Genomic DNA, 25,031 nt, shown 5'->3' with positions numbered 1-25,031 from the left:
TTTCAGTGTTTGGGTGCATGAGACTCTTTTTGTTACAAAGGAGGTTGAAAAGCGGGGCGCCTGCTACTGCGACATCTTGCCTGGTCCATATTTGTTGAGGGAAGTTTGCCACCCATTCCTTCAGAACCCTCAGTTGTGACGCTTCATGGTATCTCTGGAAGTGTGGGAAAGCCAACCCTCCCTCCTGTGTGTGTGCTGTCATCGTTGTCCTGGCCACCCTTCGTTTCTTACGTTGCCAGATATATGATGTTGTCATTTTGTTCAGAGCTCTGAAAAAGGAGTTAGGCGGTGTCAACGGGAGGGCTTGGAAATAGTATAGTAGCTTTGGTAGGATGGTCATCTTGACCGCGGTAATCCTACCCCACCACAAGGTGTTGAGTGGGTTCCATTTTTCAAAGAGGTTTTGAAGAGTGAGCACGGCCGGAAAATTAGCTGCATAAAGACTGGATGCAGAGGGGGTTAATTTGATGCCCAGGTAAGGAATGTAATCTTGTGCTATCTTCATCCCGAAGGTCCAGGCCAGCGTGGAGATTACCCCCGGATCAGCCAAGAGGTTTAGAATTTCTGATTTGTTCTTATTTATTTTGAGGCGTGAGACATTTCCAAATTCATCGAGCTCCTGGATTAGTGCTGGAAGTGTTTGTTCTGGTTTAGTGAGGGCAATCAACATGTCGTCTGCAAAGGCCATGGCTTTATGTTCTTTGTCGCCCATCGGGATCCCTTTAATGAGATGGTGCATCCGTATTTTAGCTAAAAAGGGTTCCAGAAAAAGGGCATAGAGGAGGGGCGATAGGGGGCAGCCCTGGTTTGTGCCTCTGGATAGTGCCACTTTGGATGTAGCTGTCATGTACACAGGGACGTTCTCCTGTCGAGAAGGCACTCCACACGAAGCAGAACCAGAAGGGGAAGCAGTAGCACTACCTCCGGAATGCAGGTCAGCCTGTAGTACGTCTATCCGACGCTGAGTTGCGTCATGAGCCGCACTCATGTCGGCGCATAAGTCTGCCACCAACTGAACCAGAGCTGCTAATGATCTTCACCAGCCTCCATGGTTTAGTTATAAGAAAACCTTCTGAATATGTAAGGATTCTCACAATAAAACCACATGTTGCAAGCCTATTGACAGTTGAGCGCGTAGTGTAGACGTAGAATTCTTACCCACAATGCAACTCCCAAAGGTACAGAAGGACTATTTGGAAGGGAAATTGTTTGGAAGAAGGTAATCGCCCCGGTACACAGCTGGCTGGACAAAAAGAACATGATGTCAGTTTTCAGTATCACATGAGAAAACAATGTGAAAAAACAATTCCACTAGAAACTCATGTAATCTTTCTGAGCCACTGTATTCTGGTACTAATCGGGGTGTCACCCTGCAGCAAAATAAACCATGAAGGGTGTCTTAGATCAGAGCAATATAAGAAGGAAACAGTAATCGCAATAATGTTGCAGGGTCTTACCTAAGATGATATGGTAAGCCGGGGAAAGGTGTAGAATGAGGATGACCAATTCTCTGTAAGGAGGAATCCAATAGAAGTAAATCCAAATGGAAGTAACCAACCTACCCCGCTGGCACACGGATGCCTACTGTGTGTAACGGCAGTCTCTAGTCCACACACCAATATTCAGCGTTTGGTAGTATTGTCCAGGAATCCTGTAAATTGAGATTTGGGGCAGTTCCAAAAAACTACATAGCACAATTCCATAGTCAACAAGTAGCTGGGGAGCCGAAATGCAGACGTGAGGCAAAGCAGAAATATCAGTAGTGGTCCAGGAGTCGGAAATATTCCGGACAGGCAGCACAGCAAGACGTAAGACAAAAGGGAGGTGATTTTCAAAGTTCTGTGGTCGTAATTCCAGAAGTAACAATTATGTTGAACAAAGCCAAGGGTCAGGCAGGGACAATCCGTAGACAAGAAAAAGGGTCAAGGCATTGAAAAAGAAATGTCCGTAATCCGTAAAGCTTAGAAACAAAATTCAGAAGAAGCGTTCGTTGCCATGGGCGGTGCTTATAAGGAAAGCAGCACGTTCATATGGCGGGACACTGAGAACGCAGTAACCTAGCGCAATGGTAATCTGGAAACCATCGTTTCCATGACAACCCCCAGCGTTGTCTAAATGAATGGAAACATGTAGGTAACATGCGCCTGTTTAAGTTCCTCTTTATAAAGGCAGTAACGGATTTAGAGGCTGGCAAAGGGACAGGTAAATGGGATGAAACATGAGCTGCTTGACGAGTGCCTTTCGTGTAGTATGAAACATCACCTGATTTCCTGACAGTCTCAGTGGAGGTCTTCGGGGAATCTCCAGGACCCATGGGTAACATGGCCATTGTCGCTATCAGCGGGGCATGGTCCGAAAAGGAAATCTGGTCGTGGAGGATCTCTTTGGTTTTCCCCACTAGCCCCGTAGATGCCCAAATATAGGGCCTCATCATGAGTTGGGAGGTAACGCCGGCGTTATTAGCGCTGGCGTTAATAGCCTTACCGCCAAAGCCCCGGCGCTATTAGCGCCAGACCACGGGTTTGGCGGAACGGGTATTGCCCATTCCCCATTGGGCCCATTCGGGAATTCCTCATTCCCTATTGGGCCCAATGGGGAAAATTTGCACTATTACTGATGGCGGATTTCACGCGGGCAGTAAATGTGCTGAAAATCTGCAGATTTGCAGCGGATTTCCACCCAGGTCAGAGCTGGGGGGAAATCCGCCAAAGCCATGATCTGGCAGACCCTTAAATGTGGCGGTAATAGTGCTACCACCGCATTTAAGGGTTACCGCCCAATTTGTGATGAGGACCATAGTCTATTCTAGATTGTGTATTGTGAACATGAGAACAATACGTATAGCCCCGTTCGTTTCCTTTTTTGGCTCGCCAAAGGTCTTGTAGAGACAACGCCTCAAATGCCCTTCTCAATGATTTCGATGGGGCCTTGGTATCGTACCAGTTTGTGCCACTCCTGTCCAGACTGGGGATCCATGCCAGGTTCAGATCGCCGCCGAGAATTATGTCCCCCGACGCAAAATCTTCCAGGGAAGCCAGTGTTTCCTTAAGAAAACTTTCCTGTCCCACGTTGGGAGCATATACTGACGTTAATGTAATCTGCCTTCCCTCTAGTAAAGCGTTCATGAAGATATATCTTCTTTTTTGTCTGCCCTGTGTTCCTGGATCTTCATGGCAAGAGAGTCGCGTACCGATATAAGGACTCCTGCTCTCTTCCCCCCCGCATTAGATGAACAAGTTACTTCTTACCTGGTAACGTTATTTCGATGGGATGTTCCTCCGACGTATTCCTTATCTTTGATAGATCATCTCCAGCTTGCAGGCCTCGGAAACATTTTTCAGTAGAGGGCGCTGCACGTCGACGTCCCTCGAGCCGATGTCCCTCGACAGCCTCCGTATCGGCGCCAACGTCATCACACGTATAAATAGACTCGCGCAGTGTCTGTTGCTCAGTTCCGTTTTGACGTTAACAGTTGTTTTACATTAATTGGTTATTGACCTTGAAGGAGCATAAGCTGCAACCACAAGAGAAGTATTACTGCGGGGATGGATGAGAGGGGCGATAAGGAATACGTCGGAGGAACATCCCATCGAAAGAACGTTACCAGGTAAGAAGTAACTTGTTCTTCGAAGGGATTATGTCCTCCGACGTATTCCTTATCTTTGATAGACTCCCATAGCAGTGGTGTGTAATTGGAGCTGGGAGTAAAAACGCCATGTTTCCCTTTAGGAATGAACAGAATGTAATACGGCTTTGCCAAACCTAGCCTCTTGACTAGAGGAGGAATCCAGGTTGTAAAATCTTGTGACTGTATGTGCGACCGACCATGTGGCAGCCGCATATATGTCTCGAACCGGAACCCCTCTTTGGAGGGCCGAAGAGGCTGCGATACCCCTGGTTGAATGAGCCCTAAGATTTTGAGGAGGCTCTTTCCCTGCTAGTTTGTAACATTCCAGAATGGCCAAAATAATCCATCTGGAAATGGTCTGTATTGTTATCAGTAGTCCCAATTTGTGCCCTGATTAACCTACTGTCATGATGCCTACCCCCGGAGCACCAGGCCAGGCCCAGCACCCCCGGGAGCAGGCATCATGCCCCCGGGTAAAAGCCCAGCGGCCCTTTATAGGGGCTCTTTGGACTCTGCCCTGGCGCCGTTGGCGCCAGGCTCATGTTGGACATCAATCCTGGCGCCATAGGCGCCAGGCTCATAAAGGGAAGTGTTTGGTGCACTTACCTGAAGCAGACCATGCTGCACACTCACCTGATGCAGACCATGCTGCATGAAGAACCAAGCCAAATGAGGCTTAGGAGGGACTATTTTTCTGAAGGAACTATTTTGTTACTTGGGTGGGGCTGAGGAAGAATACTTACCTGGAACTTCTTCCAAGGCTATTTAAGCCACACCCAGACAGCCACACGTGCTTCGCGTTGTTCTGCATCCCAGCAGCTGAACACTCACCGTGTCTGCTCCTGAACCTGGACTCCAGCCACACCCGCCTCGAACCTGGAACACCTGTAAGGGAATAAGAGAAGAGAAAGGTGAAAACCAAGAACTATTTCAACCTTCTTACCTGCATCCGGAATCTTCACGCCAGCATTCCTGAAGGAAGACTTCCATTTAAAAGCACCGCGTTGCTCGCTGCAGCGCCGCACTTCACTCACCTGTTCCCGAGACGCCGCCCGGCTCCATCGCGGCTCTCAGTGCCGGTCGCCACATCTCTGCACCGCACCTAAGGGAGAGAAGAAGAGACAAAAGGTGAGCCAGGGAACACAAGAGGAAAGCCGGATTTTCAGCCATATTACTTACCGGCTATTCTTGGTGAGCCATTCCACATCTCGGGTCGGCGCCACATCTCTGGCAGGTATCGCACCCCGGCCCCTATGGGGAAAGGACAAAAGACATTACTGGGGAATTATAAAGACATTTAGAGGGGTCGCCCTCATCACTGACTCACCTGATTTTACCCCGGCAATTTAACCCCTCAACGCATCGCCTTTGTTCTGCACCTGAAATAAAGGACAGAAAAAGACAACATAAAAGGAGGCTCACACTTGAACTTTTGCATCTTCTTACTTACGTCGTAGCGCTCAGTAAAGTCAAGTGGATTTGCCAGCGCCATTCTGAAAACCAGTGAAGTAACTGGACGAACGCGCGCCCCTGCATCAGAAGCACGATGGAGAGTTCATCCCTCCAAACCATAAGGTGAGCTTAAAGCGGGGGTTTTGGAGGAAGTCAGAGGAGAACGAAGGGGGAATGGGGGGAGCAAGCACATTATTCAGCAGACAGTTAATCCCCTTTCTCATCTGCAGAAGGATATTCCTACGGGCCAGACAAGCAAGATTTGGGGGTCCTGTTCAATCGGTGGTCCGAATTCTGCGCATCACGCTTGAAGATGCCACAGCACCCCAGACCAGCGCCTCCGTGGGAGCCAGGTGAGCGTTACACCTACGAACAGTTGGTCTGCTTGCCTAATCCTAGCCAGTCTGCTGATGTAAAAGCTTAAAGCCCGCCTTGGGTCCAGCCTATGTAGCCTTTCTTCCTCTTTCCCCGGATGGGGAGGAGGATAGAATGAAAGTAAGGTAATTTTCTGAGTGATGTGGAATTCAGAAACCACCTTTGGGAGGAAATTAGGCTTCAACTGTAGGACAACTTTGTCTTTATGAAAAATTGTATGAGGGGGTTTACAAGATAGAGCTTGTAATTCGCTCACCCTTCTAGCAGATGTTAATGCCACTAACAAGACAGTTTTAAGTGTGAGAAATCTTAGCGAACAAGAGTGGAGTGGTTTGAAAGGAGTACCCATCAGGAAATTTAAGACTAAATTTAAGTCTCATAAAGGAACCTGGAACAGTCTTGGAGGGTAGACATTAGTTAATCCCTTTAGAAATTGTATTACTAAGGGTAATTTGAAATACGATGGCTCCTCTGCAGTGCACTTGAAGATCAATAGCGCTGCGAGATAGCTCTTGATAGTGCCAACTTGAAGGTCTGAATCTGCCAAGGAGCGTAGAAAGGATAACACCGTTGGTGTACCACATGAAAAGGGGTCGATATTCTCTTCTCTACACCAGCTACAAAAATGTGTTCCAACGGCAGCAGTATAAAGACTTTGTTGCTGGACTTCTGGCCGAAGGCAACACCTCCATGATGTCATCAGGGAGGTCCCAATCCTTGTATCTCAACCTTTCAAATGCCAGGCATGAAGGTTGAGGGTTCTGATGTCTGGATGGAGAACCTGACCTCCCTTCTGTGAGAGAAGATTCTCCTTGAGTGGAAGACGAATTGGAGGGCAGATGGACATGTCCAGAAGGTCCGGGTACCACGTTCACCTGGCCCAGTCTGGGGCAATTAGGATCATGGTCCTCCGGAATCTTCTCAACCTCCTGATCATTTGAGGAATGACAGGGACTGGTGGAAACGCGTACAGGAGTGGAAACTCCCAGTCCACTACGAACGCGTCCCCTAGAGCTCCTCTCGGGGGAAATTCCCTTGAACAAAACAGATCGCACTTCCTGTTGGTACTGGTGGCACACAGATCCACTTGAGGGGTTCCCCAAAGGGCAAAGATCTCCTGAAGGACTTCCTGAGCTAGTTCCCACTCGTGGGAGACTGTGCCCTGCCTGCTCAGAGCGTCCGCCGTCAAGTTCTTCTCTCCGGATAGGTGAACTGCCGATAGAGATTCCTTCTTGAATTGCCCAAAACCAGAGATGCATTGCCTCTCTGCACAGTGGCAGTGATCCTACGCCTCCTCTTTTGTTGAGGTAGTGCATGGCCACTGTGTTGTCCGTCATTATCAGGACATTTTTCCCCTGTACAGATGGCAGAAAAGCTGATTGCTCTCAGCTCTAACAGGTTGATATGTAGTCTGGACTCTGATGGAGACCAACGACCGCTGATGGTCAAGTTGTTGGTGTGGGCTCCCCACTCCGTGAGTGAGGCATCTGTGACTACTGTTATCTCTGGCCATGGTTACCAAAACAGTTCTACCTTCAAGATGTTTTTCTGGCAGGCCCACCACTGAAGGTCTCGAGCCACCTTGTCTGGAACCTGAAGGAGGTCTGTCATTCTCCCTGAGAATTGCGACCACTGAGTTCTCAGTTCCCACTGAAGAGATCTCCTTCTCAGGCGAGCCTCTGGCACAAAGAAGATGCAGGATGCCATGAGGCCTAGCAACCTCAAAAAGTCGAAGGCTGGGAGACGTTGGGCATTTTGAAACTTGGTGACCATCTCCAGAATATCTTGAGCCCTCACCTCTGGTGGCAAGGCTTTTCCCAGGGAAGTGTCCAGGACCGCTCCAATGAACTGGAGTCTCTGTGATGGTATCATCTGTGACTTCTTTAAATTGAGGGAGAAGCCCAGTTTGTGAAGGAAGTGGCAGACATAATCTAGCTGAATCTGAGCCTGTTCCGGAGATACAGCTCTGATCAGCCAATCGTCCAGGTAGGGGTAGACGTGAATCCCTTCCCTCCTTAGACTTGAAGCCACTACCGACATTAGCGTGGTGAAGACCCTCGAAGCGGAGGTCAGCCCAAATGGCAGAACTCGAAATTGATAATGAGAGCACCAATTGCGAACCTCAGGTATTTCCAGTGTTTGAGATGGATTGGCACATGGAAATAAGCATCCTGGAGGTCCAGAGATACCAGCCACTCCTGGAGCTGGAGGGCCTGAAGGATCTGAGAGAGAGTTACCATCTTGAACTTGTCCTTCCTGAGGAACTTGTTCAATTCTCGTAAGTCCAATATAGGTCTCAGTCCTCCATCTTTCTTCGGTATGAGAAAGTAGGGAGAGTACCAGCCCTTGTTCCTCTCCGCTACAGGTACCGGTTCTATGGCACCTTTCTCTAGAAGGTCTACAATTTCCTGCAAGAGGAGCGGATCTGGAACTTTCAGAAACCTGTTCCCCGGTGGATGACTCTGAGGGATGCGTAGAAAAGGCAGGCAGTAACCTTGGGCAACTGTCTCCAATGCCCAAGCATCTGACGTAATAGCCTGCCATTCCGTCAGATGTTGAGTTAACCTGCCCCCTACTGGTGTCTTGTGAGGAGAGTCCTCAGAGCGGTTTGGAGGCAGCTGATGCAGATGCCGAGGGTAAAGAGGCACCTGCTGCTGCAGTTTTTGTATTTTTAACCCGTCCACCTCGGGTGAATTTTTTCTGACCCCTTTGAACCGGCTGTCCTCTGCCTCTTCCGAATGCGGAATAGAAGCGAAAGGACTTACCTCTCCAAGAGGTTCCTGAGGGGCGATATGGTGTCTGACGGATTGCAGCTCCCAGGGATTTTGCTGCTTCCTTTGATGTTTGAAGCTTTTCTAAACTGTCATCCGCCTTCTTACCAAACAAGGAAGAGCCGTCAAAGGGCATATTCAAGAGTCTGCTTTGCACATCTGGAGCAAAACCAGACTTCCGCAACCAAGCAAATCTCCTGGTTGTTGTACTTGCCGCCATGGCCCTGCTGATGCTGTCAGCAGAACCGATGCCAGTTTGAAGGGATTCACACATTGCGTCTTTACCATCCTTAATGATGTTTAGAAACGCTTCCCTGTCTTCTCCCTCCGGGAGGCAGTCAGCCGCTGATGAAGCACACTCCCAAAGTGTGTGGCTGTACCTTGCGAGCGTACAAGTAGCATTGATGGATTTCAACGCCATGCTACATGCAGAAAAGACTTTTTTGGCCATAGAGTCATATATCTCGTGTCATTCCTGTCCTGTGGAACAGTAGGGTAAGCCGATTTACTACCTGATGAAGTTGCTTCCTGCACAACCAGACTCTCCGGAGTTGGGTGTCTGGATAAATATTCAGGGTCAGCAGTAGACACCCTATACTTGGCTGATCATTTTTTGTTAACCACCGGGATAACCTCAGGGGTTTCCCAGTTTGCCAATATTTTCCTTTGTAATGCCGCATGAAATGGCACCACAGGATCCTCCTGTGGACCTTTAACCAAAATGTCTGTGAGATTGCCTTGCTGAAAAGCAGGTGAGGGTGTAGACCACCCCATAAACTCTATTATCCTTGCCATCAAGGTTCTATAAGGGGTTTCGGCATGTTCCCCTGGGTCTGGTTTGGCAAATTCCACTTCTGGGGAAGTGTCCAACCCACTTGCTTCATGTAAGGATTCTTGGAGGTCCTTAATCCTACTTTCCTTAGAGGTAAATTCCTCTGGTACAGGAGTTGCAAATCCCTGCAACTAAAAAGGTCTCTCCTGATCCGAATTCTCCCCTTCTTCATAAATAGATGCTAAGACTCTGGAATGATCAGATCTTGGAAATGGTATAAATCCCATTTCCAGAGCAGAAGGGGCCAAATTCGTCATAATTGGCTGAGAAAACGTCAACGTTGTTGACGCGGACGTTAAAGGTTTCAAAGCCATCGAAAAAGGCGTCGAGAAAGTTGGTAGAGGGCTCGAGGAACTCTAGAGTATCGGAAATCTACTCGAGGTTGTCGACGACATTCTTGTGATCGAGGCTCTAGGTATGGCCACTGGCTGTGGGGTGGGCGTGGGTTTGTCCTTTCTCGACGTCGATGTTGGCGTCGACTCGACTGACCTGTGCGTCGAAGAACCCTTTGATAATGGCGTCGAAGACGCAGATATATGCGTCGAAGGAATTTTCGACGACAGCGTCGAAGACGCGACCTTGCCTTTACTCAAGGGTTCATGACGCTCTCGAGTAGCTTCTTTCGCCGGGTGCTGCGACTCGCTGTGTTTTGATTTTTCGGGTCCTTCACCCAGGGTATCACCCTCAGCAGTCTTCGAGGGGGTCGAGGCCGCTTTCTCGAAGACACTAAGCATCTTTTTCCTGAATTCCTCCCACTCAGCCTGTGAGCTATGTTTTGTGGGGCAGGAGACCCTTTTCGGGGAAATGGAAGAAGAAGATCTTCGACATCTCTTTTTTGAACGCTTAGATCTCGAAGAGTGATGGGAACTGCTTCGAGACCTAGAACGAGAATGTCTTTTGTGATGGCGAGGAGACGAATGTCTCAACTCCGCAGAGGAAACTTTCGAAGAAGTTTTAACTGCTTTACCTCTCTCGAGCTTCCCCTTACGCTCCTTTAAGGCTTTCGCCGTCAAGGACATGCAGACCTTGCACTCCGAACAATGGTGCTCGACTCCCAAGCACTACAAACAGATCATGTGAGGATCTGTCAACGACATTTTCTTTCCAAAGTCTCAACATTTTTTGAAGCCAGACCGTGGAGTCCTCGGTTCGGATGAGGAAGCCATCGAGTACGAGTCGGTATTCTCGAGGAATAATGAAGCATATTTGACTGAAGAACTGAGCAACGATATTCCGAGGCACCACGAAGCGTGGAAAAACGGAGCTGAACAACGGACTCTGCATGAGTCTATTTATACGCAAGATGACATTGGCGCCGATACGGAGGCTGTCGAGGGACATCGGCTCGAGGGACGTCGACGCGCAGCGCCCTCTACTGAAAAAAAATTACGAGGGCAGCAAGCTGGAGATGATCTATCAAAGATAAGGAATACGTCGGAGGACACAATCCCTTTGAATGAAATATGTTCGCGTACCCCTTGATTTTGATCTTTGCTCTCTCACTTTTCTTTATATGTGTCTCTTGATACAGAAGGATGTCCGCTTTCCATCTCTTGGTCTGTCGGTCCAACTTAGCTGTTTTCACTGGCGTATTCATGCCTCTGATGTTTTGAGAAAAGATTGTCACTTGATCCATGGGGTTCCTGTTATGAAACGTGCTGTTGTCCCTAGGCCCATGCATCGGCTCCCTCTTGTTGATTTAAGTCCCTTACCCCAGTCCCCCCGTCACCAAAACCCACTCTTTGTCCCCTTCCCTGTCATAGCTGTTCTTCGAGGGAGGGGCTGGGTTGCTATACGCCCTGAGACGTCTTGTCCGGGGTTCCCGGTCCCTGTTCCACCTTGGAAAAAAGGCATGGGGGATCCTAAACCCCACTTTCGATTCCAAGCGTTGTACTCTGCCCGTCGTCCGGGCCTGCTGATGTCGTGTCGGTCGAGTCCCTTATATTGTGGTTGCTGGATTGTTTTAATATTTTGCCCTATCGCTGTCTTCTATTCCGCATGGCGAGATCTTGGTGGGTCTTCCCCTGATTTGTGGTTGCCCCCATTGCCTTTTTTCTGCACCGTTGTCCAGCTTTCTAGTCTATTTAAGCCCCTCACTCTTCTTTGTGGGAGAGATTGCGCACTACTTGGTCCTCTTTGTATTCCCAGGAGCCTTTCTCCCTCTTCATAAGTGGTCACTCTGTGTTGTGAGCCCTCCCAATTAAACAGGAGGCCAAACGGGAACGTCCATCTGTATTAAACTTTGTTGTTTATTAAATGTTGGACCACCGGGCCCATCTTCCGTCTCTTGAGCAAGGTGGATTGAGCAAGATCTTGGTATAGATAGACCTCCTGCCCATTTATTCTTGTAGGGGCTGTGAGCCTTGCTTTGCGGAGTATCTGTTCCTTTTGGGTATAGGATGTTATTGCCTCGTTGACGTCCCGGGGTCTTGTTCCCTGCTAGGTTGACCTTTTCAGACCCACCCTGTGAAGTCTTTCAATTCCTACTTGCTGCTCCGACTCATCCGCCAGGATCTCAGTGAACAGTTGTGTGACCATCACCCTGAGGTCACAGTCCGCTATTGACTTTGGTATTTTCTTGATCCTTATGTTGGACCTTCTCAATCTATTTTCCAGATCCTCGCACTGGGTTTTGAGGTAAGTGGTGGCCTGGGCTATTCGGTCCAACGTTTCATCTGACTTTCGAGTGTCTTGCTCGACCTGCTGAACTTGCCTTTCTAGGATGTCGGTCCGTTCCTCCATCTTTGCTATGTCTTGCTTGATTTCCTGGATGGACTGTTTCATGTCTTCCTGTAGCATTTTGAACTGGCTTTGTACTGAGTTCATTAGCTGCGCCCGGAGCTCCTTGAAGCATTCCTGCATTTCTGCTCTGTTCATTGAATCCCCAGCCATGGCGTCTTGTAGAGGATCGGGAGACAAGGGATGCACTTCTTCGGATGCAATGTTCGGGGTGTACTGCGTGGACCAGAGCTGCTTAAGGTTTCTGTTTTGTTTCCGTGGGGTCGGGGAGTGCGCTGGGGTCTTCGTCCTAGACTTGGACATCAATGCCTGACTCGTGCTCGTCTCAGAGAGGCAGCTGACAGTAACTTGAGGGTTCCCCCGTGCAGGCGCCGGGCCAGGTTGTTGCTGGGGTATGGGGCCAGCCCTCTATTACTGCAGGAGTGGAGTGGCCCCCAATGACCTGGCCGCGGGGTTGTGGATTCCCAAACCTGGCCTGGGGGACCCACGCCAGATGTAATCCGCCAAGTTCCTTTTTCACCTGTCCCCTCCTTGGCCTTCTGTGTATGCCACTCGGTCTCGGATGCAGATGTCTCATTCTTGTCTCCCCGATGGGGAGCAGGTTGAGTGCCCGTCGGGCCGGGGGCCGCTAGAGATAGGCCTCAGGTGTTGTTTCACCCCCTCCTCATTACCTCCTGTGCCCAGTTGTGAGGAGCTTTACTCCCCCTGCATCTGCAGGGTCCTCGTTTGGTGGCCGTATCTCTGCTTTCACTCCTGCTGGCGGAGGTCCTCTCTCACGCTCCCCCACTGCCTTGCTTGCCTCAGGGCGGGGGCCTCCACTCCTGCCCCTCTCTTCTCCGCTCCACTGATGTAACTCTCTGCCTTTTCTACTCCGCATAGGAGCCGCCACTCCCGCACCTTGCTTTGCCCCTCCACGAGTGGTGTGCTGTGGGGGAGGGGCAGTGCAGATGTCCCCTAGTGTTGTGGCTGGTAGGAGGAAAGGGGCTGCCGGACCCCCGGGCCCTTTCGCTGAAGCTGGTGCTCTTCAAAGGTTTACTGCCCGCCGGCCCTGCCGATGAGGACCTGCCTGCCCTCTGTGTTCCTGGGCCGCCTGGGCTTCTGTTGAGAGTCCTCCAGGGCTGTGGGCTCTGGCGCCGCAGTGCCCAGTCTCCCCCGTGTCCTCTCTCCATTGCTGAGTGGGGGTGGGACAGTCTCCGCTGCCGTCGGCCCACCCGTTGGGCTGCCGGTGCTTCCCGAGGTCCATGAGGTCGGAGCGGCCTCTCGAGGATTTCTTTATGATGCAACGTGGACCCCGACCTGGGCTGGAGAGCACGCTGCGGTCCAATCTCCGCTGGGCGCACGCTCTCCCTGGTCGGGCCGCTCGTTCCTGGAGCACTGCCCCCAGGCTCCTTAGTCTTCTCCCCCGTGCAGTGTCTCAGCTCCGTAGACTGCCTGCCTCCCCGCTCCTCCTTGGCTCATGCAGCCCCTGGTTCCCCGACCTCGCGAACAGCTTGCGGGCTTGCGCTCGACCGACCAGTTTCTTTCCATATGCTTTCTTTACGCAGCCCGACTGGGAGAGACACTCAAATACGTCCTCCTGCACCGGGCACAATCTTGGAATCCCTAAATATGATTTTGAGCACTTTTATTTTTTTCATGTCCCGATGGGATTTATTTATTTTATTTATTGAATATTTATACAGCAAAAAGTGTTTCAAGGTGCATTATTACTGTGGGAGTTGCTTGCATTGAAACCAAAAATTGTGTCTTTTCATTTGAAATGCTGCACTTCACCATGGGAGATACATACATTTTTTGGGGATCGGGATTTAACCCAAAACAAAAAAAGGAATATCTGTGACGCTTTCCGCCTAACTTGTTTCTAATTTTCCAGTGTTTAGTGATCTGCATGTTTAACAGAAGCACATTGTTCTCCATGGGAAAATGAAGGGGATTTGGACAATTTTATTTCTATGCTTAATAACTTTGTAACTGTTTAATGAATTTCCCCCAAAATGTCCAGTGACAACACAGAAAGGTTTTCTTCTCGTCTATGAAAGCTCAACTTGACAAAGTTTCATCAATGTATTCCTGCCCAATATCATTACGGAATGGAAACATGTTTTGTACATAGAGGCAGAAAAATCATACATTCTACGCTCATATGTTGAAAATGTCAATTTAAAACAATAAATCACTTGCGCCTAGGCCTTTTGCTGGAGTTTGATTTGTATAGGTGAATCATATCGTACTTAATGCCAGATTCCTCTAGTTTCCAAGCACCGGACCATTGATTAAACCTATGTTGCACAACATTGTCTTGTTCTAAGTTGGACCTGCTGAAAAAACAGCACAGAAAATGCCCCATTGAGTCCTAAGGGATAAAAAATGGGGACTTACACCGCCACTTGTAATCCGGCGATAATACTGCCTGACCAAATTGCGGTTATGGTAATTGCATCGGGCTGTATTCCGGCTGATTTACCAGCGCAATACCACCAAACCTGTGATGAGGCCCTAAGAGTGGACAGTGTAGCAGACAGAACTAGGCAAACTAGGTAGAATATTGTAGGTTGGTGCCATCTCACTTTCAGGGTAGCTGGTATAAAGCAACAGGGTGCTAATAGAATGTCAAAGAGGATGGGTTGAGCTCATGGGTTGAGCACCAGTTGCACAGATGTATTCAGCCAGCAAGTCACAGACCCAGTTTTAACATCAAAAGCATTTGGCTGTGTGTTCATGTACATTTTCAAAGGTGGTCACTCGTCAATGTGAAGCTTCTTCCCCAACAAAATGAAATAAAGTTTACACTATTACATTTAGATACAATAACCTGAACTTTACGGTAAAGTATTGAGACAATGCAATGTTTTACAGTAGCAATATTTGTACTTGTGCACTATGTAACAACTTACAATTTAAAATGAAACTGCATGACTGTCTTCTAAACAAAATAAAGTTAACACATAATGGTTGTTGCCAGACAGGATATAGTTAGCTTAATAAAAGTAGAATCCAGATTACCTCTAGTTTTCAATTATTTGAAGAAGAAAAAAGAAATTCTTGCCTAGCACTCCTGCCCAAGCCTTTGCCACTTAATAGTGGAGGAGATGATTACTGTTGCACTAGCCAGTTTGAACTTGCAGTGAACAGAGAAAAGAGAGTGGAGAGAGCACTCAGAGCAAGAGAGGAATGCAGGGTGAGCTGTGCTTTCATTGAACAGGGTAACTTAAATAGCTATGTTTGCTACACAAGTGTCAATTTAATTAGCAAACCTACAGAATTGCAAAACAACACTGCTTATTTGTCTTGCACAGTAGGGAAAGCGTACATGAACAACAGGATCAGAGAGACAAAGCAAAAAGAAACATACAGAGAAAATAATGCGTACAGTAAAACGCACACATGATACCAAGCACCCATCCGAAATCCACCAGCATAACTCACATCCCAATCATACAAGACAGGAAAAAAATCAAAAAAATCAAAGTGATTTAAAAATAAAATAAAGTTATTACCTCTACAAAAGTTACTCTACAAAGGTTGCAAATGGCAACATTAGTTTACCTATTAGTAAACACTAAACAAAATAAAACCAGCATTGATGGAACCTTCAAGTAATGAGCCACTCTCACAAAGAGGTAACAAAAGAAAGCTCAGAACAAATGTATTTATTTTCAAATTAAAATAAGGTAATTACTCTGCAAAGGTTGCAAATGGCAACATTAGTTTACCTATTAGTAAACACTAAACAAAATAAAACCATCATTGATGGAACCTTCAAATAATGACAAAGAGGTAACAAAAGAAAGTTCATAACAAATGTATATGTTTACCACATACACCAACAACATTCCAAGCAAAATTATAAAATACAATGATTCTCAAAATAAATTCGCATCACAATTAAAACAATAGTTCTAATGTACACATTACTTTAAATAAATTAATATCATACCTCCGTGCTCCCACAAAGAACTATCACCCCAAAACATACTTAGTACCATCTTCATACTACAATTCACACAGAAAAGTAATGAACATTCACATTTTAAGTATAAACAAGCACATATTCAACAGCAATATACAAATAAAACATACAACAGTATTAACATATTAACAATCAAATTAAAAGGTTGAGTTAGATTCCATTTATTTTCTTTTTTTGTGTAATGTTTAACATTAAGTTATGGTATTTTAATTATTTTAACCTTTCTTTTTTGAGTTAATTGACATTTATTGAACGTTAAGAATAATTAAGTAGACATTACAGCAGGTTGCATGAAAAGTGAGGTACATCATAATTATTGTAATACACGTCATCATAATATTAAGTAAAACCGTAGATTGGTTCGGGACAAAGAGGGGAGGACAGACACGACACGTTAAGGGATGACTAGGGAGAGGGAAGAGCAATAAAGGCAATAGAAGAAGCATTTTATGTTAAGTAATCATTAAAGGCATTCCAGTTTTTATCTGATTTGTAAACTGTAAATGCGGAAAGCATCTATGTAAAATACAACACATAAATACATTTAAAAAAGAGAGAGATGTTGAGATTTTTAAAAGGAGGCTTCATAATTTTATGTAATTTGGGATGAGCCTAAACATCTGATTGACCCTGCAAAGAGAAAATGTTAAAGCAATGTGACAGGACCAATCGACTTTGAAAGGAGAAGGTGATAGAGAAAGAGAGTGATAACCAGATAACCAGTCAAGAATGCAACCTTTGTCATGAGAAAGAAAACCTCTGTAGTGGATAGAAAATATAAATGAGTCAAGTTTCCAAAATCTATAAAAGCAGAATTTCCCGAATGAGGAGATGTACATTTGTTGCTCATTTTGTTTTCTATGCTTGATTTACAGCATACATTAGCACATTTTTGTGACTTAATATGTTTAAAATTCTTTTTTTTATCCTTTCCAAAGAATATAGCAAAGGCACAAACGTACGTCTGGAGACTTCTGATGCAGACGAAGATGACTATGTCGCAGATGAGGACATTGTATCAAGGAGCCAATTTGCAGAGAGCTGGCTTTGGCAGACCTATTCATTGCCTTCTGAGGCCAATAAAGATGGGTAATGTATACAACCTTCGGTAGTAAAAAGAACAGAAAATGATTTACACCCACATTAGGCCCCACTGCTAGACCTGACAAATTATTTTTTCCAAAATTGAAATGGCAGAATTTCGAACAGAACCCACATTGTACCCAATAGACAAAACCCCATTAATATCAGAAATATCCTTGCGTTTGAAAAGTGTGAACACAAATACATTTGTGGCAAAAAAAACAATATGTGATGCAAAGGAATTTAGAATTAATGAATTCATGACAGTCTATTAAGGTTAGTCACCACAGCCTTTGAAATAAGCGAGTCATTCCATATTTATAGATATACTTAGGCACATAAGTATTGTGGCCGTGCTTCAACATGGATCAGGTTATTATCTAATTACACACAAAGGTTCCCACCATTACCGCTCTCGTCTAACTCATAGCAGGTCACGTGTGTGTTCAGAAAGGGGTCAGCACTTTTGCCAATTTTGTTCAATTATTAGCTATTATCGTTGGCAAATCTGATGTGTTTCTTAGGTCTGTAATTGTTTAGCTACGGGATCAATGAAAGGAAGGACCACTCCTAGTAATGGGAAATGCAAAACCACCTTAGGCCGAAAAGGATAAGGGTATACGGTTCCGAAGCTTGTATCTCACTAATCCGCCTGGACAAAGTAACTTCCACCAAGAAATCTGTCTTCCAAGTAACAAGTAATAGATCAAAAGAAGCCTAAGTCTCAAATGTGTTGTGTGCTAGGGCCACCAGAACTATGCTGAGACCCAAGAATGGTTAGGCCTTTTTACTGGTGGGTGCAAATGAAGAAGACCTTCAAGGTGTCTTCCTATCACTGGATTATGGGTGGAGAACAGAATCTCTTGTAGGTTCCTATAGCAGACAAGTAGATCCTGCAAAAGTCCACCACGATGCAAGAAGCAGTCAAACTAGACAGCAGAAAAGAACATCATTCAGAGAGCTATGCCGTGGGTTGTGGCCTTTTTTTATTTAGCCTCCAGTGATAGACATAACGTCCATTTGTTCTTATATTGATGGTGAGTTGATTGTTTCATCAAAGCCTACAGCACAGCCAATTTCTGATCAGTAAGCCATACATTTCTAGAAGTTAGCATTTCACTGATTGTGGGGGATGAGCAGTGAACCAGATTCCCCATGTTGGCTCAGGAGATCAGAAATTGCAGAAAAAAGCCAAAGGCACTCCTGCGCCAGATGACGAATGTCCAAAAGCCAAATTCTTAATGACCACACGGGGCAGCTAATATCAGCAAACTGTTCCAGCTGTCTCGTATTTTGCACAAGACCTTGCAAATCAAGAGAGTTGCGAAGAGCCTGAGATCTGCTTTTTGCTTGTTGATGTTTTTAAACATCACGCTGCCAGTCTTAAGCAGCGCAGTCAGGTTTTGTATCACCAGAAGAAAATACTCCCAGGTTTTGAAAATGGCAAGCAATTTTCAGGAATTATTATTATGTGGTCGTCCACTACTCTACAAAGCATACACCGTGAGATGAACAAGCACGGCCATCAACCAGTGAGAGAGGAATCAGAAGTTATCAATTGTTGGACTGCAGGATCCTGGTATGTCACCCCCAGAATATTGTTGTTGTTGGGCCAAAACTGCAGATCTGGCCTGAACTCTGATGGAATAAGTATTTTGTCTGATTGGCAGACAGACTCCTGGTTCCAAGAGGGAGTGTGGTAGAACAGGAGTCTTCATCTTTAATCGAGCATAAGGCGCTGATAGCATGCAGAAGACATGAGGCACAGAAGATGTTCAAGCCATGAGGTCAAGGACCGATGGTGATGTACAAAGAGCGCTACGGTAGCCATCAGATCCTGCACTCAGTCATTAGCCTGGAAAACGTTCCCCAAATCAGAGTTCCAATAGAAACCAATGAACCTGATTAGAGGAAGAAAGAGGCAGCATGTCTACTGCTTGACTGATGGACCCAAGTTGAACAAAAGGCATAGAAGCTATTGGGACACTTCTCTGGGGAGTTTGACTGGTTCTGCCTGGATCAGCCAGTGATCCAAATGTGGTAAAGGGGCACTCCCCTTAGAGGCAGATCCATCATCACTGGGATCATTACCTTTATGAAAACCCTGGCAACTCCACTGAGATCGATCGAAGGGAAGAACTTGATATTGAAAGGATCTCTCTTGCGAAGGAATCATCTGTGTGCCCTCCAAATAGGAATGTGCCGATATGGGCATTCAGATCCACGTGCAGATCCAAGTCCCTGAAATAGGGCTGTCCAAATATGAGCAGGAGTGGCAATCTTGAATTGGAACAAGAAGTCCAACATCGTCCCAAGCACGGACTAGTTTCTTTGGAAAAGTGAAAAGGTGGGAATACAATCTGCCTCCTCCCACCGATGTGCAAGCCTCCTCATCTTTAAAACAATTGTAGGTTGCCTGGAAAATGGAAGCTGAGATGATCTGAATCAAAGGAGGTGAGGCAGGTGAAAACTGAGGAAGATACATGTTGTATCCTCATATGAACACCAAATGCACGAAAGAACCATCCAAAATGGCACACCATTCTGCCAAAAAGCCAGAGACCCAGCACCCTACCAAGGAAATGTGCATCTGGATGAGGGTTTTATTGGGTTCTAAAGATGTGGAATATGGGGAGGAAAAGAATAACTTGTTGGAAGTGGAAGGCTGCTTTCTCCTTTGGGCATCGGGAAAGAAATCTGGATGACTGTCTTTGCACGGATGATAGGAAAAAAAGTGAAGCTTTTAAATCTGGAGTCTGAGCATGGTTGATACAGAGCCTGAAAGGACTTCTGTCCAGGTTTGGGAAACATAGCCAAAGACCTTGCTGTCTGAATAGATATTTTCCTTTTCATTATTTCCGTATCAGTAGAGAAAAGTTACGTGCCCTCGAAGAGCAAATCCTAAAAGCGGTCTTGCACATCCTTGTTAAAGGGTCTGGCCCTCATCTAAGCCGAGTGTTGCATATCTGTGCTCAGGCACACCACTAAAGAAGCTGTGTTATTATGGTGCATGGAAGATTCCAGGATTTCTCAATCTATTTATCATCAATAAGGCACTTAAGTCAGGTGTAGAAACTTTGACCTGAAGCACGGATTGCTGAAAATAAGCAATTTCCCTCCATTTGATTGGCCACAGACAGCATCTCATCAGCATTAGCCTAAAGCAGATGTATGATGCCATTAACATAGACTTTCCAGCCCCAAGAGTCCAACTGTTTGTTTTTCTTTGAAAGTGGGATGGGGGAAGGCTGTCTTGAAGCCATTGAAGAAGACTTAGAAAACAAATGTGCTCTACCAACCAGTGAAGAATGAGGTGGAGGATGGGATGATAAATACATCTTCTAAGAGGGAAGTTTCTGGTATCTGTTATTGTTTTTCTTTACTCACCGCTTGAACCTAATTAAGTATTTTCCAAATTGTACTTGAACCCCCCCTGTGCCAAGTCTATCTCCACTTTCAAGATTGATGAACCCGGCACGGATACCTTGTTCACACTACTCATCTGATCATGAAAGACCCTAGCTTATAAAGGTAACTCCTCATCAAATTTAGCATCGTCATCATTGTCCGTTAAAGCGGGATACTCATTACTCAGAGAGGCAAACCCAACCAGATTTATAGTCACTGTAGTCTCTGTACCAGAAGACAGAAGCCCTTAACCAATGCCTGTACCATGTGAGGGAGAAGATGCAGAAGGGTCAAAAGCAAGCTGAAGCTGCACAGGAAGCAGAGCTGGAGCGTCTGAGTGGCCAGAGGCTTCAGAGGCAGATGGAGAATGGGAAAAGGCGGGAGAGGCTGAACATTGAGACCCCGAGCTACCTGCTGAGAGTAAGTAATGACAATGGTGCAACATCTTGATAAGGTCCTGAAATCTGATCAATGACATGCAAATGTAGAAGGCATTGAAAATGGTAAAACAAACAATCATAGGAGGGCGATCAAGTGGCAATAGCAACTGGATATGAGGTAGGATGCTGGTGTTGCTCAGGCCTGGGTCTTGATACCTCAAAGTGCAAAAAGGAACCAGATAAGCAGCTGGACATCAGGTAATCACAAGGGACCATTTCATGTACACAAATGAGTTCTTGCTGATGGTCAGAAAGGATATTCGAGTTTCCCTTCAGGAAATAGTTGTGATGTTCTCTCAGCATGCAGTGACTCTAGAAAAGGACACCTCTGACACAACCTTTGCTACCTGGCTTACAGTGACAGAAGAATACTTTTACTCATCTTAGCCATTTTGTAACAGCTCTGAGGTACGGTCTCTAAAGTGTGAGTGGGTCCGGTACTCAGCACGGAGCTTGGACTGTGATAATTGCTGCTGCAATGCACTCTTTCTGAGAGGTGGATGGCTTAGTGCTCAGCCTAAGCTTAGTGCTCAGCGTACACCCTGGTAGATGAATCAGAACCCTTGTCAGAATCAGTACACAAATGAGTTCTTGCTGATGGTCAGAAAGGATATTCGAGTTTCCCTTCAGGAAATAGTTGTGATGTGCTCTCAGCATGCAGTGACTCTAGAAAAGGACACCTCTGACACAACCTTTGCTACCTGGCTTACAGTGACAGAAGAATACTTTTACTCATCTTAGCCATTTTGTAAAAGCTCTGAGGTACGGTCTCTAAAGTGTGAGTGGGTCCGGTACTCAGCACGGAGCTTGGACTGTGATAATTGCTGCTGCAATGCACTCTTTCTGAGAGGTAGATGGCTTAGTGCTCAGCCTAAGTTTAGTGCTCAGCGTACACCCTGTTAGATGAATCAGAACCCTTGGGAAGAGTCCCGATAGAAGGCCAACAGCCCTTAGGCTCAGAGAGCCAGGTCATAGAAACCAGATGCTCAGGCATTACCTCAGGGACAGCATACCCAGTTGCACACCATTCAAGGAACTTGGCATTAGTGCTGCTAAAAGCTTTGAAAGTCTTGGGAGTATTTCCAATAGAAAGTTGCCTAGCTGACACAGGAACAAGCTCTTAACCGCTAGGTTGTCACAGAAGTGAGTCACCTCAACAAGGTGCCTGAGATAAAAGAGCTGCACTCACTTAAGCATTTATCTGAATGCAGCACTTCCTCTTCGATGTGGTTGAGAGGAAGCCTGTGCAAATCTCCACCCAGGGCTGGAGCCTTCAATGAAGGACTTCACGAGAAAACAGGTGGCAGGACACACAGTAAACCCACCTTGCACAAACACTTGAGGCCGAGAGAGTGTGAGTCGACCTCTGCATAATGCCTGATACATAAAGTGCAGCCAGAAGGCAAAGTAAAATATGGTGATGTCACTATGCTACATCGCTGCCATTGGGTGGCTCTGTCTGTGGCTAGATGGGTGTTGACAACCATCAGCAGCTATGACCCTGATTCAAAGGTTGACCACTCCCTGCACAAACCTGTATTTCTAGAACAATTGACTACCATTTCAATAGTGCGCCTGCAAATTATATGGTAAACCTGACAATATAATCCAGAAACCCTCCCTTACTGCCATTTGTATGTTCACAGGTTTTCTGAAGACTGGAATAAGGACTGCAATACTCAGAATGCTGTGGCTATTACTATCCTTTAATTTCTGTACATAATGTCCATGCAAGAGATTGGTACTAACAACACCTGTGACTGTATGTATGCAGCCCAATCACAGGACCCCATGCTTGATGTTCTCCCTGCTAGCACTGCCTCTGAAGATCCATGACTGTAGGGTGACAATATCTCTGTCAAATAATCTAAGTTCAGTGCTATAGCCCTGGGACTGAGAAGATGATGCAAGCTGGGCCTATTTCCCTGATACTGTGTTTGACAACAAAATGTGAGCTGGCCAATGTAACCCTGAGATTGTGTGTATTAGGGGGACTCTGTCTGACACTGGAGACATCTAGTGGGCTGACTATAGGTTTAGGTATCTCCTGTAAACTAGAGGATCATGGGCCTGGGACTGGCGTGGGTAGGATCCCCTGATCACCCTCATTTAGGACATGTCACCGTCCAGGGGGTATTCATATATATCCATGCCCCCTCTATCACAGCAAGATAGACCAAGAACTTGCTCATCACAATATACTTCTCCCGAAATAGACCAGTGACTCCATCTGTCCTTGATAGACTCTGGCCCTTTAAAGACACATTTCCCTATAATATACCCTGTCACTTAAAGTGGGTCACTCATGTATCGGGGAAGCCAGGATCACAGGGGGGCGGTACAACCATACCTTCATTTACAAAAATGTGTATTTCATTCAGATTGGATGCCAAGAAAAATTGGAACACCGTCCTTTCATATGGTCCAGTTCGTGCACTGAGAAAAGTCAACAAAGTGCCAACAATAATACCATGTTTCCCTGTTTGTGTAGTATTCAGACATCCAGAGAGTTGACACTGTGGGGAATTATCTCCCTTTAAGGGAACGAGATTCTGAGACTTCAAGGGATCATGTACGGTGTGAACCGTTGGTTTCCAACATTGTGACCAAGTCCCGGCTGGGGCATTGAAAACTGACACGCAACACAAATGTGAATAGAACTCAGGGAGGCTCTGATTTCCCATAAGCGGACTGCACCAGATGTCTTTACAGACACCTAAAGAAGCTCACCAGGCCTTACTCTGCCAGCCTGCTGAGCTGAGTAACAACACATACTTTCCTGCATCCCCGATCTCCTGCGCTTCGAAGAAAGAAAAAGGCATACCGAAGGGGCTCTTGCGCTTATGCTTACCTTGACCATATCTCACTGGAATTAAATACTCCAGAGCGTTCAGCGACATATAACAATTTGCTACGTGCTTCTGTAGGTTTGCTAATTAAATTGGCACTTGTGTAGCAAAGCTTGCTATTTAAGTTACCCTGTTCAACTAAAGCACATCTTGCCCTGCATTCCTCTCTTGCCTTCACAGATCTCTATACCCTCTTTTCTCTGTTCACTGTTATCCCATCCTCATTGATATTCTATCATGTCACCCTTTTCCTTTATACAAGCTACCCAGAAAGTGAGATGGCCGCAAACGACAATATTCTACCTGGTTTGCCAGTTCACTGCATGCTACACCATCCACTCTGCTTAGTCCTATACGTTCTTCCCTCTTACATAATGAATGCACAAAGCTAACTAGATGTAGTGATCAATATACTGCACTGTACTGCACTACCACTGTCGTTAGCCTCTAGAGCTCGCTTAGATTAGCACCGAGCTGGCCAAACTGTTTTCAGAGCCTTGTTATCATATCTATTTATTTGTTTGTGCCCATACATTCAGTTAATCTTTTACATTTTAGAGACACTCATTCAGGACTCGCAAAGTGTTCTTGCCTACTCGCATAGTCGAGTAGATATTATGAAGCCGAGTACCATTTGCTGTGGACGTTTGACTTATTTGTTATTTACTTTGTTTGCATTAAAAGTCAAATAAATAAAAGTTTCACTGTGCATGGGTGGTGCAGTGTGCCTAACATAAAGTGGGTTTGTGTTGACATGCACCATTTTACAGAAAACACATTTAAATTTTTTGTCATCTGTCGCCATGGGTCGAGTGCATTTCTCTTAGGTATAGTAAGGAAACTAAGTTACTCGACATGCAGGTCTGGCAGAATTTTGAAGAATTTGTGAAGTCAGACTCCTCTCACTAATGTCTTACTTCAGCGGTACACATAAACCGCTGAATTGTTGCTAATCTTATGTCATGGGTACAATAACTTCTTGTAACATTAAAAATATTAGTACAACATTGCTAATCAAATAGGTTTGTTTGCTAATCAAGAACATTTTAATTAGAAAACTCTGCTAATCAATTTTTGAAAACTCATTTATGCCTTGTATATGCATGGGCCCAGAGATGTAAGGAAAATTAACAAGTATTCACAATGCCAACAGTTTGGGCTTTTGTGTAGGCATGGGAAAGGCACTTGCGAGGCACTGCTATAGTGGTATTAACTGGCTATCAATCATAGCACGTGCGATAATGGTGCAAATACATGGGTATTTAATGGCAGTGCCTGGCAAATGCCTAATACTTGTACACAAGCCAACGCTCAACAGGACCTCTTTCACGGACTCACATAGAGCTTATAAATTGATAGGCTGAAGCTAGACCTGGTTAAGAATTTTTTATTACACTAGTAGCACATTTACAACTCCAATTAAGTCATTAACTCTCAGAAGGCAGTTTTAAAAAAACACTGGCAGGCACTTCGAGTGCAACGTT

General features: G+C 45.9%; 1 protein-coding gene across 2 annotated transcripts in view; it reads left to right on the top strand.

Moving 5' to 3' along the window:
* LOC138447868 (complement C3-like) overlaps window positions 1-25,031 on the top strand; it is a 1,306,650-nt gene that overhangs the window by 532,742 nt on the left and 748,877 nt on the right. For both annotated transcript variants that reach the window (XM_069604330.1, XM_069604329.1), the window contains one exon: window positions 16,706-16,856. In XM_069604330.1, the coding sequence (XP_069460431.1) occupies window positions 16,706-16,856 (151 nt within the window). The remainder of the gene's footprint in view (window positions 1-16,705; window positions 16,857-25,031) is intronic.

Source organism: Ambystoma mexicanum, chromosome 3q, assembly GCF_040938575.1.
Source record: "Ambystoma mexicanum isolate Mex_15411 chromosome 3q, UKY_AmexF1_1, whole genome shotgun sequence".
Lineage (NCBI taxonomy): Eukaryota > Metazoa > Chordata > Amphibia > Caudata > Ambystomatidae > Ambystoma > Ambystoma mexicanum.
The sequence above is the reverse complement of the archived record's forward strand: the minus strand, read 5'-3'. Positions and strand labels throughout refer to the sequence as shown.